The 14,711-nt window shown below is 46.5% G+C and overlaps 1 protein-coding gene across 1 annotated transcript in view; it reads left to right on the top strand.

The window, feature by feature from the left end:
* The first annotated feature begins 852 nt into the window (after nucleotides 1-852).
* The window catches only part of PFDN1 (prefoldin subunit 1), a 31,629-nt gene continuing 17,770 nt past the window's right edge, over nucleotides 853-14,711 (top strand). The window contains exons 1-2 of the mRNA XM_082291335.1: nucleotides 853-906; nucleotides 1,112-1,278. Coding sequence (XP_082147461.1) covers nucleotides 874-906; nucleotides 1,112-1,278 — 200 coding nt within the window. The 5' untranslated portion in view covers nucleotides 853-873. The remainder of the gene's footprint in view (nucleotides 907-1,111; nucleotides 1,279-14,711) is intronic.

The following is a 14,711-nucleotide window of genomic DNA, read 5'->3' as shown; positions in this document are numbered from 1 at the left end:
AGAACTCGTTGAAACCTTTCAGTGTCTGAAGGGGCCTCCAAGGAAGCCAGAGAAGGACTCTTCATCAGGAACTGTAGTGACAGGACAAGGAGTAATAGGCACAGATTGAAAGAAGGAAAATTTGGTTCAGATATATGGAAGAAATTCTTTATTGTGAAGGTGGTGAGGGACGAGAACAGGTTGGAGAAGTTGTAGCTGCCCCATCCCTGGGAATGTCCAAGGCCAGGGTGGATGGGGCTTGGAGCAACCAGGGATAGTGGAAGGTGTCCCTGCCCATGGCAAGGGGCAGGTGGGATGAGATGATCTTTAAGGTCCTTTCCAGATCCATAGCATTCTGTAATTCCCAGCTAAGGCACTGATGGTTCTCCCTCTCCGGGGTCTCCGGGCCTTCTCCCAACCCCGCGCGGCGCCGTCAGCCCGGGCCGGGCCGGGGACACCCAGGCGGGGCCGGCCCGACGGGGGTGGTCACGGCCCCACAACCCCACCGGGTGTAGCCGGCCCTGCGAGGGCACCGCAGGGCGCGGCCTGGCGTGAGGAGCCGGTCGGTGCCGGTCCCACGGGAGCCCCCAGGGCCGGTCGGTGCCGGGGCCGGTCCCACGGGAGCCCTCAGGGCCGGTCGGTGCCGGGGTCGGTCCCACGGGAGCCCTCAGGGCCGGTCGGTGCCGGGGTCGGTCCCACGGGAGCCCCCACTCCGGTCGGTGCCGGGGTCGGTCCCACCGGAGCCCCCACTCCGGTCGGTGCCGGGGCCGGTCCCACCGGAGCCCCCACTCCGGTCGGTGCCGGGGCCGACCCGCGGCCCCCGCGCGTCCCGCCCGCGGGTGGGGCCCTCACTGCTCCGCCCCGCCCCCCGCGCATGCGCCCTGCGCCGACAAGATGGCGGCGCCCGTGGACCTGGAGCTCAAGAAGGTACGAGACCCCCGCCCGTGTGTTTCTCTTCCATGTGTGCTCTCTCCTTGTGTCTCACCCTTCCACTGTATGTCCTGCCCCCTCCGTGTATCCCCACCTGTGTCCCCTTCCGTGTCCCGGCGTTGCCGGCCGGTCCCCTCGTGCCTGCAGCCCGGGGCCGGTTGTGCCCCCGCCGCCCCTCACCCCGGCGTTCTTCCCCGGCCAGGCCTTCACGGAGCTGCAGGCCAAGGTGATGGACACGCAGCAGAAGGTGAAACTGGCCGACCTGCAGATCGAGCAGCTCACCAAGACCAAGAAGCACGCGCACCTCACCGACACGGAGGTGATGATGCTGGTGGACGAGACCCGCATGTACGAGGGCGTGGGACGGATGTGAGTATCGGCCGGAGCGGGGGACACCCCAGCTCTGTGCGCCGGGAGAGGGGCCCCTCGATTCAGGAAGGACAGTGAGGGGATGGAGCGTGTCCAGAGAAGGATAACGGAGCTGGGGAACGGGTCTGGAGCACAAAGACTGGCTGAAGGAGCTGTGGGCGCTCAGCCTGGAGAAAAGGAGGCTCGAGGGGGACCTTCTTGCTTTCTGCAACTCCCTGACTGGAGAATGGAGCGAAGTGGTTGTCAGGCTCTTCTCCCAGGTAGCAAGTGATGAGAGGACATAGTCATAAACTGCATCAGGGGAGGTTTAGGTTGGACATTAGGAAGAATTTCTTCACAGAAAGGGTGATTAAACATTGGAAGGGGCTGCCCAGGGAGGTGGTGGAGTCACCATCCCGGGAGGTGTTTAAGGAAAGAGTAGTTGACAAGGTGCTGTTGGGTCATAGGTTGCACTCAGTGACCTCAGAGGTGTTTTACAACCTGATTGATTCTGTGATTCTGAGACCCCCAGCCTGAGTCTCTATGAAGCCTCCAGTCTGCTGCCCTGGGCAGGAGGCTCTCCCCTTCACAAAGAGCACACCAGCTTTTTCTCAGCAAATTCATTTGTTTCTTTTTTCTCATTGTCTTTCATTTTTAATTTCAGCAAGCTGCCTGCGAATGCAGTGAGGCTTACTGGGTTTCAGCTCTTGGTGTTAGGCACTGGCTGCCTCAAAGAAGGGCTGTTACAAATTATATTGGCTTTGTGTGGTTTTGCTTGCTGGCTCAGCTCCTGGCCTCAATGCTCTCCTCTGGCACCTCTGGGGAGTTTGTAATTTCAGCTAGCAGAGCAGTGGCATTTGTGAGAAGGCCCTCACAGATCTGCCCAGCATCAGTCAGTTCCAATGTAGTTTATGTCCAACTCCTTGAAAACCCCCTGTGCATAGTTCCTGTGCTCAGGGCTTTACTGACACAGATGTTGTACAGAAATGTCCTTTGCAGTGTCATTCCAGGGAATGGATCTAATGTCATTGTTTGGATTTTTTTCAAACCCTTGGAAGCGAGCATAAAGCTTGTATGGGTAGTCCCAGTGCACTCTTAAAGGTGTGCTTATGTGTGTTGGATGGCTGTCAAAAGAAACACCTTAAACCAGAGCTGAGGTGTTCTGATGGATTTCTGGAATGCACTTTGGTGGGATTTCAGCAGCCTCTGATAGAAGACCATATAAAGTGATCTTTGAGTAGAATGGTTTCACCATATAAAGAGGTTTCAAATCTGAAACACGTGCTTGCTTGACAAATATCACATTAGATTTCTGTGTTTCTGGTTTGAGAAATAGGATTTTGTCTCATGTGAGTTGGGTAACAGTGATGACTGCTCAACTCGGGATGTGGTTTGTGAAATACTGGATCTGCTCTGACTGCTGCCAAAAGGGGTGATAGTATCGACCTCTTCCCCACCCTTTTACCCCACCTTCTTCGTGTCAAAGTGGGTGATCACAGGACTGAGCAGTGAGCCAGGTCAGACTGCAAGTGCCCTAATCCATGAGCCCACGCAATTTCCAGACTGAGTGGTAGGAAGATGGCAGGACTGGGAAGCCAGGAATGGGGTGTACTTTGCCTTTTCCTGAGAGTTTTCAGGGGAGTTGTACCCAGGCTAATGGAGCTGTTCAGAGTGGCAGAGTTCCCTTCTTGGTTCCCACTAAATAAACTTTTCCAAGTAGGTGCCTTAAATGCTGAGTTTGGTGGGGATGCTGGTGACTGGTACCTCAAAAGGAGACAGATTCTGGTTTCTTGCAAGAGGCGACTGATTGACCTGGGCAGGCTGTAGGGGTAGCAAACACTCGTGTTTGGAGTAGTCATGAGATGTCTCAAAAGGCTTTTTTGTTCTGTTTGGGTTTGTCACAGAGCAGACAGATGAAGAGTAAAAGATAATTCTGGAGTCAACATGTTTTTCTAAAGCTTTTTCAAAACCCAAAAGTACAGAGTGCCTTTGTACTGGGGAAGTCCCTCGAGGTACTTAAGAAACGTGAGTGTGTTGGTCTTTATCATTAAATAATCCTGCCTGTGGGGATCAGATGTGGGGAGCAGATGTTATTTTGTCATGGTTTGAAGTGCATTCTTCTGCTTTTCTGCTTCTGCCTCCTCCTTAGGAGTAAGACACATGCCTTCTTGGTGCCCTAAACAATTTACCCTTCCTGTGTGCAGGGGCTGCGGGAGCCCCAGTCTTCTGGAGTCCTCTCTTCCTTACCTTTCCATGACCAGACAGGTGTGAGGCCTGGCTGGCAGCTCTGGCTCCTCAGGGATGGCAGAGGCGCCAGCAGGAAAATATTTGCATTGCGATATTGTTTAAAAGCTGAACTCTTCATGGTCTTTGTTGTATTAGTTGCTATGTAAATACAGATTAAGAAAGTGCTCTTCTTCTGAATGCTACTCATTCATGCTTTTTTTTCCCTTCGTTTTCCCTGCCTGAGCTTGACAGGGTATTTCTGTGAGCTTTGCCCGTCCTGGCTGTGGGGCTGAAGCTGCCTTGCCAGTTGGCACTGATGCTCTTGGTGTGATCTTGTGTCACTTTCTAGTGCAGAGAGCTTGAACCAAGTACACGAGGAACTTCCTGGAGCCCACTCCAACCCCTAGCAGAGAATTTATAGCTGAAATTTGGGCTTTTAGCAAAGCAGGCCAAAGCAACCCTTCAGCAGAACTTAAAATCCAAGGGCAGTCTGGCATCTGGAGACCAAAGGAGGTGGTCACTATGGTTCTTCTGGACACAGAAGCCATGTTCTATGAAGTGGACTAGCAGATGTCCTTCATGGACATGTGAGTTCGGCCACCATAGGCATATTTGTGATGTCTTAATTTCATTGCATAGTCCAGCGTGCAAATAGTGGAGCTCTAAAGGGTTTCAGTTACCCAGGAAGGGTGGAGGTTTGTGTCACTGTTTACTCTGATTATCAGGGCTCTTCTGCTTGAATAACTAAATTCTTGAATTAAGTTTTATGCTTCTATTCCTGTGCTTAACTTTTTTTTTTAAATTTCCTTTTTTTCTTCACTAACCCATCTAAGCTGCCACTTAGAATCTGGCCTCTGATAGGGTTTCTGTATTCTTCCTCCAGCTTGGGTGGTTTGGGCTGTATGCAGTGGGCTAGCACGTACCCTTCTGTAGGACAAGATACTCCAGGTCTTCGTGGAATTTGAAGGCTGGAGGAGCTGTGGTGGTGTGCTGCATCCTGCCTGGCTGGGTACTTCCTTGTGCACTACTTGGAAAGCAGTTTTGTGGTTTTTATTTTCTGAACAACTATCCTGAGTCTCCTTCCTTCCCAGAAGGCTTTCTCTCCACTGCTGATGAATGTGAAGGTTTTCATTTGTTGTTCCTTGTTTTTTTTGGTTGGTTTTTTTTTTTTTTTTGGGGAAATACTGCAGTTTGTGTAACGTGCTGAGGCCTTACTGGGCTCCACATGTGGGGCTCAATTTACTCTTGCTAAAGCTATTTTTGGTTTGACACAAGAAATGTCAGTGCCACATAGTATGAGCTGATGAATTGCTGTGTACTGTACATATCCTTGAGGCTGGGATCTCATCTGGGTGGTGGCATCTTGCCAAATGCATTTCAGTTCTGTTACTTCATACTCTTTTGAAAGGCCCGTTACGTAGCCTGAGACAGCTACCACTGTGCTGGACTTCTGCTTAAGCTATTTGTGAACTGATATCATCGTGTTGCTTTGAGAACTATGTTGAAAGTTAAAGCTTCAGAATTCTGTCTGAATATTTCAGACCTTTCCCTTTACATTCTTCTAGCCCATAACCTGGGCAAGATCATTATTTACAGAAGAAAAATGTCTAGCACTTGGCGTGGGGCACAGTGAGGAGAGTGCTGCAGTTTTTCGTGCTGTGCCAAAATAGACAGTCAGTTTTGGTTTGATATTGCTTTATCATCAATTTACTTGTACAGCAAATGGGAGAACACTAAAAGAGAAAATATAAGTGAGAATCAAGCAAATACTGTAGCACAACTTTTGGCTCAAGATTTAATGCAAGTATATTATCACAGCTGTCCCTATAAAATGACTTTGTGCCATTACAGTATTTTATGGGACAGCTGTAATAATATGATTTTGAACTTTAAAAAAATTTTTTTAAGGAGTGGTTCAGATTTTTGGTGGCTGAACCATATGCAGGTGAAACCTGAGAGAGAATAAAATGTTCTTGATGATTCCTTGGATTTAAATGCATTCTTGCTTTTACTGTGGTTCTTGGTTTTGTTGGAAAATGAGGCATGGTCAGTCACGGTAAGCTCTTTCCTGAGCCCCCAGAGGCAGCAGTCCCTGCTGCACATCACTCAGTACAGCTGCAGGAGCTGCATTTTCACCATTTGTGTGTGTGAGGTGTTCGATTCTGCCAGCACAGAACACGGCAGCTGCCCTGTGCTTCCCGCTCACATGTCAAAAATTTCACAAAGAGCTGAAGGACACCCAAGGCTTAACCTTGATGTTTCTGTTACTAACTATAGGCTGGTGTGTGAAATCCGAGCGGCCTCTCCATGGCCCATCTCCGTGGGGAAGGCTTGGTGAGGGCTGGGTGCTGGAGCCTGGCTGCCGAGGAGCTGACAGGTGCCACATGAGTCCCAGGGACCAGCGTGTTGCTTGCAGCCTCTGGTCAATATGTGGTTTAGAGACTTGAAGATCCTCCATGTAGCTATTGGAAAAGGGAGGACTTATTTTCTACAGTGAGTCTGGTGTGTGGAGAAGTTCAATCAGGCACTAAGCTGTGAAGAAAACAAAATTTGGGTCCAGCTGCTTGACCACTGCTTCTGCTGCACATTGAATGAGCTGTTGGGAGCTGGTGCATGAGGAACCAAAGGCTGCGTGGGCAGAAGCCAAAAGGTTTTCCATCACACAGTTGGTTTTTATTGCAGGTTTTTCCTGATTTTGAGCTACTCACTTTTGTTGCAGCCTGAGCAATGATCTTCACAGTGTTAGGTGTGAGTGGGGCTGTCAAAGTTTGCAAGATCTTTTTAGAGAGCTGTCATGGAATGCAAAAATGAGAATGATGCACGCAAGGGTGATGCAATAGTCGTCTGTGCTGCTGCCTGTGACTTGGTCTGTGAGGTAAGGGGCAGCAGTTGGTTGTCATCCCCTTCCTGGTTAATTAGGAGTGTGAGAGGAGCAGAGCTGATCCATGGACTTTGTGGTTACTGCTGGCAGTAGTGGGATGCTGGGAATCTGGACTTCTGGATTTGGTTCCAGCGCAGAAAGGGAGCTTGTTCTCTTGGGCACAGGCTCCTTTTCCAACTTGACTTGATTTCCAAACACATTCCTTCCCTGCTGCCCTGCCCCCGCTTAGTTCTTGATCTTATTCCTGCTGCCCAGGGCTCATTTGTAATCTCCTGGATATCTTGGTCCAGTTATAGCTCTTCTGCCCTCCTGCTCTACATAATTTCTCCATGCAATACTGAAACGTCAGAGAAGAAAAGATTTCCATGGCTTGTGTACAAGATGTCTATCTGGCCCATTCTAGGAAACAGCTGCATTCCTTTAAAGAATCAGCTTTAGACAAGAGAACTTGGATGTGTCTGAAAGTCAGTATTTATGAAATGCATAAGCAGCAGAAACAAGGGTCTTACAATAAAAATAATAGCTAATTTAAAATAAAAATAGGTCTTTTACTTATCCCCAGTGGAAGTAAACCTGTTGGTTATAGTCCCCCACCTACTGTGTGGGTGTTCTGATAGAAGATTAGCAATACAGCTTTTCCTCTTACTTGTCTCCCTTGCCTGGGGACATTTAACTCTTTAGGAACATTTTGCTATTGGGACTAGGACTATGACATTCACACGGGTCTGTTCCATTCTCTTCTTTATCCCTAACTTTTTCCCTACCTGTTACCTAGACAACACAGAGGAAGGAGCTACCTGAGTAAACTTACTGGAGATGAAATCTAAACTGAGAAGAGTAAGGGTCAGAAGGGAGACTGAGTGCTCCTGCAGGCTGCCTTTGTTGCTAGAAGAGGGAGTTCGATGTGCTGTGAGCCACAGGCAATGTGCTGTCATGGAAATGCCAGAGCCTTCAGGAAGCCTGCACTCTCAGGGCAGCACTTGCAGGTTGGGCTCCTGTGGATTGAGGGCTGTAGTAAGACACCTTGGCTTTGTCCCTGCCTCTAGAGAGGGGGAAGCTGAGCTCTCTTGCAGATACAGCCCAACTCTGGCTCAGAGTTCTCTTTGGATATATGCTAGACAAGTATTAAATGTTCTGAGGAGCTTACACAGCTCCTGCTTTTGTGACTTGCTGTGCCAAATGACTTTGCAAAACCATTATGGAACATGACTGACTGATTTCTGACGTTCTCCAAGCACTTAAAATGTCACTCTGGTATTCTGAAACAGCAAGGAACTTCCATTTATTTTAATATTTAGTGGAATTAAAGTACTGTATTTTGCATCTTTTTCCCCACTTCCTGAAGGAAGTTTTGAAATCAAGGGTGAGAGTCCCTGGAGAAGCACTGAATGCTAGAGCACTTCTTTCAGAATACAGGGCTGTTTCTCTGGTTTAGCACAGAGGATGTGGCTTTCCTGCAGAAGAGAAGAATGGCCAGATCACTGGCCCAAAGAAGTACTGGGAGAGTCCTTGTTGTATTCCTGTCTTGCTTGGAGATGCCCTTCCAGGTGTGGAGTCAGTGGATATGCAGCCAGCAGGGCAGGGTGTGACAAGGTATTCAGGGCCCACAGCGGTCAGATGGAGGTGCCCAGTCAGTCTCTGAGCTGGGATGTGAATGTCAGCACAAGATACAAATTTTATGTGGAGCAGCCTTAAAACAAATGAGAAATCTAAGTCTGAACATCATGGCCTTGTCACCTGTTCAAAGCCTGAAAGAAGGAGAGGCTCGTTCATGATCCCTGCATTAAAACACTGAATTAAATATGAGGAAACCAATCCCATGGCATGAGAACTCCATTTTACACAAGTTTAATTTGGAGATGCAAGAACCAAAGTGCTGCATCAAATCTTAAACCAAATGCAAGACAACATCTGTCTTGTATTCTTACTTTGTTTCCTCCAAAACTATTTGCTGGATTAACAGAATGTTTCAGCCAATTTAGGGAAAAAAAAATCAGGCTTTCTGAGAAGAAACAATTTTGAAAAACAACATCCAGCCTTTTTTGGTCCCCAGATGCTGATTCTAAAAGGTTTGTTCTTGCTGATTAGGACACAGCAGTGTGGTTGTTTTAGTGCTAGCTAATTTAACCCCAGAGTCCAGAAATATCTGTCTATTAGTGTTATGCTTGAATTCTTTCGGCTGTGTAATCTTTTCGTCCACTGCTGTGATGTTTTCTGTAGTGCTTTGATGCTTTGTTGTAGCAGGATTTGGGATGTGCAGAAGCCAAGACTGGTGTTTATCCACAAGCTGAGTCTTCCTCCTCACTTTGCATTTCAAAGGTTTCCTCCTGGGAAAGGCAAAAAGCTTTTTCCTTTTTTTCTTTTCGCCTCTTGCAACTGTGGATGGATTTGCTTCTCAAAAAAGATGGATCCTGATTTTTCTAGTTTTCCTGTACAGGTTCTTAGGGAAGGTCTGCTGTTGAGAAGGGCATAAGTTTGCCTGTCAGAGTATAGCAGTATCTTCATGTCACTTCATTTGCTACTGCAAAGTTCACCTTTCTGATCACAGAATATTTATCAATAAGAAAAAAATTAAAATAGAAATGTCTTTAGGATTGATTTACCAGGGTGCTTACACCAGTGTTTGCTTGTTTATGTTTTCCTTGGTGCATATTCATGTGGTGGTATAGTTTTAGTTCTTTTTTTTTGGTTAAGCATTCTTTCATGGGAATTTGTGGGGAATTCTTAAAAATAGAGCAGATTTTAGAAATGGATCTTGACTTCCTATTATTGGAAAAATTGCTTCTGTTTTCTGCTTCTTGCAATTTTCAAATCTGGTACAGCCCAGACTGCAAAAAATCTATTTGAGGTGCATGTGTTGGTTGGCATGTTGTAGTCATCTGAGTTCCCTTGGCTTAAAAAAGCCACAGCTCATCATTGCTACATACTAACAAATTATATGAAAACAAAATTAGAAGACAAAACCACTAAATCAGGAATATAGTGAGGAAGAACTACTCGTGGAGATTTCAATTGCATGAACTGCAGTTGTTCTTGCAGTGTTTTCCCACATGGATTTAATCTCAAATGTTATGAATTCCTGTATGATAGAGAGGAGGCATTTGCTTGCTTTTTTTTTTTTTTTTTAAATTCCATTTATGTCGATTGAGCCTTCAAAAAGAATTTATGATGCTCATTAAAAGCAGACCACAGTACTATTTTATTATTTTGGGTCGTGCTATATTTAATACACACTTAGAGGTATATTCCAGATTTCTTTTTTTAAAGAACCAAACACGAACAATGGTATAAATCTACCATCTAGTTAAGTGTCTGGCAATGCAGAAACTGCTGTTTGCAATCTGTGTTACTATCTTGGCTTGAGGTAATGTAATATGCTGTAGCTGTTGAGAGATGCCCCCAAAAAAGTGAAAGCTCAATGTAAACATGGCCTGAAGTGCAGCCCGGGCCCCTCTGCAGGGCTGGACGCGTTGGGCCGGCCCGTGCCAAGGTCTAAGGAAGCAAACGGCGTGGAATTCTTTGTTCAATTCCTTTAGCTCCTTAGAGTAAATAGGTTTATGGCTTACAAACGTTCATCTGAGTAAAAGTTACCCTTGTTGGGGCCTACGTAAGACAGGGTTTGGCTGGAGTCCAGCGCCGCTAATCCCAGTCTCTGCGTGCTCCGGTGTGCCAGGCTGGCTTTGCACAGGTTGCGCTGCCCTCTGGGGATGTCTCCTGCCCAACCAGCTCCTGGTGCTCATTCACCCCTCCGAGGGTAGCAGTGAAATGACATGTGAACTATGAACTGCTGCTCCTTGGAATGTATTCATGTATAATCCTCCCAACATAAGCTGCGGGATTTGTTTTGCTTTAAGGTATGCGGGGGGGAATAGTTAGGGTCAGCTATATCGAGGTGACCCGGTGAGATGACTGACCACTAAAATAAATGCAAACATAGGAAAAGCTTCAACTCATCTGTTCAAACTCCATCTGTTCTGAACCAGCTCTAGTTAAGGCATATGATCTGTTGATTGGAAATTCAAAATCAGGCTGAAAAAATGTGAAACCCTTAGACATGAAGGGTGGCAGCACAAGCTATAATTAGTGATGATTTTTCCTTTTTTTTTTGATATTGTTTCCTTGTCTTGTTTGGAACTGGGTAATTCATCTAGGGTGACTAAAACTGGAATTTGGAGGGGTATAAGCTGTGCTTGGTGTGAGATGCATAGAGAATCATTTACAGGAGCACCAGCAAATCCTGGGAGAGTAGATTGGGACTACTGGTTGCTGGCAATTCTGCACAGCTGGCTCTGGTTCAATCAAGCTAGATTGCTTGGGATCAGCTCCTTGGAAGCCTTTCTTCCATTGGCTTTGAACAGTACTTAAAATGCAGTAATCTCCTACTGAGTCTGCTCAAAGCTTGAGCAGCAGTGCAAGTTCAGAATTAAAAAGCATCTTTAAATAGATAAGGGCATGACTGGTCTTAGCCAAACTTTTCTCACGGAGTGGTCTAATGCAAGCACTTGGTTTCAAGGAGCAGGACATTCCGTGTAAACACTGCTGTGATATACCACAGCATGTTAGGTTGTTTAGAAATACAGTAAACATGTTAAAATAATGTTACGGCTTTGGGCAAAGTTGGTTGTTTTCTTTTCAGTTTTTGTAGAGAGTTTCCCAAATAGAATGAGAACCATGTAGCTGAAGTTACAGTGACTCTTTGTGTGAGCTGGGAGCCAGGTGAATGGACTTACAAATCTGTCATTCATCATTATTCTGGCAAAATAACACTGGACATATGTACCTGTAAAATTGTCTCTCTCTGGAATTAGGCAGAGAGCTGTATACCCATCTTGGCAGGGGAAAAGCTGAGGCTTCCCCTGCTACCCTGTGCCAATTCTTGCAGGGATCTATGTGGAGCCAAGTAGGAAGAGCTTCTTTGCAGGGTGGCTATGAGAGGGTCCTGTGGCCTGTTGTGGGGCTCCTTCCCTCCTGGTTTTAATACTTGAACACAAGCAGCCTCTTGCACAGGCATAAGAAACACTGGGACCGTGTTTCCTAACTCCAAGGGCAGAATAGAGGCTGCTCATGCCCAGGACAGCTGCCTGCCATGGAAAGCTCCAGCTGTAAAGGCTGAAGTTTGTTGCAGTTGCAAGTAATTGAAAGTAGGGATTCTTCATGGAAAACCTGAACTATGAGCATCACTGTGACTCCACCTTTAATAGCTTTAATGACTTGTATGTCATTATGAAGAGTGGCGTGTGCTGAACAAACATCTCCATAACCTCATTCATTAAGAGGCGAATCTTTCAGTATCTAATTTTATGTCTCAAAGTCAAGTAAACAGTACATTTTGGTGCAAACAGGCTGAGTTATGGAATTACTTACACTGGATGATCATTGCTTTGTGGGTGTGTATGTGTGACACAAAGGAGCAGACAGATGATGAAGTGGGCAGCACCTGCTGACCTGACAAGAGTCTGAAGGCCATTTGGGCCAGAGCATCAGGGAGTGCAATATAAACACTGATCAAATGAAAATTATAATAGAACATTAGAATTGTGAAGGGGTAAGAGATCCCTTCAGAAGAAACAAGCAATGAGCCTCGGAGAGTGTATATAAACCACTTTCTCTGCCCTAGGGAAACAAAATTCCTGATGTGGAGCTAGCAAAGGGAGGAAAATAGAACCAAGTGGGACTATTTAGAGCAAGGTTTCTCTTTCAGTTCACTTGTGCTCTATTTTTCCTCTTGTATTGCACTTGAGAACCAGCAGTCACTGGGAGGCTGAGCAAGTAGGTGCAGTCGATTGGCAACCACTTGGCTCTGCTCCATGGAGCTGTTCTTGTTGGCAGCCCAGGTTTGGCTGAACACTGCTGTACTCAGGGACCCCTCTCCTCTGCAGCTTTTGTTTCTAATTTTCTTTATTTTGAGTTTTCACCATTATCTATGGACACTGGAAAAATCATTAGCAAGTCCTGCTCTATTTTTACTAACCATTCCCTTTGAAATGGGTGGCCAGGTGAGATGGGGTAAACTTGTCCATTCTGACCCAGATATTTGTGGTGTTACTTTAACAAGTGAAAAAGTTCCTGTGTGAAGAGGTGATTGTTAGTAAGCTTTATAATTGCCACTGTGGTGCTGAACATGTTTCTGAATCACTGTTTCATGTTTGATAGTGTAGGTGTCATGTTTGACAGGTCTATTAGTGTGTGCTGTGACGCTTCCCTGAGAGAAGGCAGAAACGGGCGAGCTCTCGTATCTGGGAAAAGACTTGTGTAGCTGCTTGTCTTCTGTGGATTAGCAGTACTTAAACTCCATCCCAGCTCAACACACAAACTCTGGGGGCTTGGAGCCTCCCATGGACTCCAGCAGAGTTGTGAAAGCAGCTCTTGGGTCAGTATTAGCTGTGTCGCTCTGCACCACTGAGCAAAAAGGGGCTCCTCGGCTTGGTGACTCTCACCTGGGGCCAGCTCTCAGCTGGTGGTGAACCTCCAGGCACTGAATCAAGTTAGTGTGTTTGAAAGGCTTCTCAAACTCACTCAGGGAAGAACTAAGTTGTCAGAATGTACCATGCTTCTTTCATGAGCTCGAAAATCTGTACATGAATAACTACATCTAACTGAAACCAGGCAGCAGAATGACACTGCCCTATTTCTCCATCTTGGTGAGGAAAAAAACTAAAAATCATCAAGTTGATGTATTACTTAGGGTAATTAGAAAAATGAAATTTAGATGAAATTTAAATTCGAGTTTATTACAAGTGCCCTGCAGCACTTCTTACATAATGAGCCGAGCAAACTTCTGCTTTTTCCAAGTGCTGCCATAAACCACATTATTTCCTTAGGTAAAAACTTTGGCCAAGATCTCCATAATCTCTGTACCCCAGACTAGACGCTAAAAAACTGATGAGTTTTTCAAGTCCTGCTTGTGTTGGAAAGTGAAGCCACAGATTTAAATAATTAACTGTGGATGTGGATTTATAGTTCAGCTTTCAAAGACCTGGCCTTTGGCAGCTTCCAGGGCAGCGCCTGTGCACTTGAGGCTGAGAGCTCCATGGTCACGCGGCGGGGAACTCAAACGGGTGGCTTTAAGCAGCACTGGTGAAGACCTGCAGGATGCTGCTGGCCAAGGCAGGGACATCTGATCTGCTTCTGAGCAAGTTTGTGAACGGACACAGGTTCCAGCCCACTGTTTTATAGCAGACAAATTCGGGCTGGTTGTATTTGTGCCCAGCTGCCCGCATAAGTCTCGTCAGTGCTAATTTCAGCCATCCAATTTTAATTTGCTGTCGCGTGTCTGCCAGAGCATTGCAGGAGGGTGGGAGGGAGGATATTTTCCCTGATGACTGCTGTTGACATTTGCAGAATAAAAGTGAAGTCAGCCGGTTGTTTGTTGGAGGTTTTGGTGCCTGTAGCAGTTCCGAGCCAGCCGGGATCACCCAGTGCCTGTCACCCAGCAGGGACCTTCCCAGCTGCAGCATGGGGAAAATTGCTCAAACTGTGTTGGTGTTGAACTTTGTTTTTTAGACCAGGGACGTCAGGGAAACCAAAATGATCAATCTTCCTGTACAATTTGGGGAAGCAAATGAGAAGGGATTGTATTCTTCTTTGCTGCCCCCACAAAAAAAGGAAATAATTCAGGAAACGTTCACATACACAGGCAGGCTCAGGGAAGCAGTGACGTAGGAAGGGACTGATGGCTTTGTGTACAGAAGGCATCTTGCAGCTTTGGTTTTCAATAATGGCAGCTACTGCAGAAGCAAGGCAAAATTTAAGTCTACAGGGGATGTATGTGAAAGCTGATGTTTTTATTCTGGTGTTGTAGGCCTGAGTTAAGAGCATCAAAATGATGTGTTTGCTGGTGGTCCTGAAAAGTACCTCTTCTCTGGCTGGATCTAGGCTCTGTATCTAAAAGCAATGAAAATAACTTCTCTTTCCTAGAAGGGTGGTGTTGAACTTAATTTTCACAAAATCACCTGTGTTGTTATTTCAGCAGTCTGGTGTATGGCAGGACCCCAAGCCATCACCACTGCGTGCAGGTCAGTGGTGGGGACACCTCCCAAGGGGAGGGGGGGGATTGAGGGGACAAAGAGAGTCTGAGTGAGCTGTGTTGGTAAGAACAGGAGCAGATAGAGAGCAAAGATGATGCCAGCATAAGCATGAGCCAAGAGTGGGGAAAAAATGAGAGAGATTTGAGAAAATTGCAACATGAAAGATGTAGCGGAAGTTCCTGTGGAGAAGAGGAGGTGAAGCGGAACAGGGAAAGAAGTGGGAGGAGGAGGAGGTGGCGCTTCTATGTGCAGTTAATAGCAGCCCCAAAGAGAGTTTTAATTGGAAACCTATTATAATTACCCACGGTTTTCCTCCCATG

The sequence above is a fragment of the Coloeus monedula genome (genome assembly GCF_965178545.1).
Source record: "Coloeus monedula genome assembly, chromosome: 15".
Classification (NCBI taxonomy): domain Eukaryota; kingdom Metazoa; phylum Chordata; class Aves; order Passeriformes; family Corvidae; genus Coloeus; species Coloeus monedula.
Note: the sequence above shows the minus strand (reverse complement) of the source record. Positions and strands in the feature narration are given on the sequence as shown.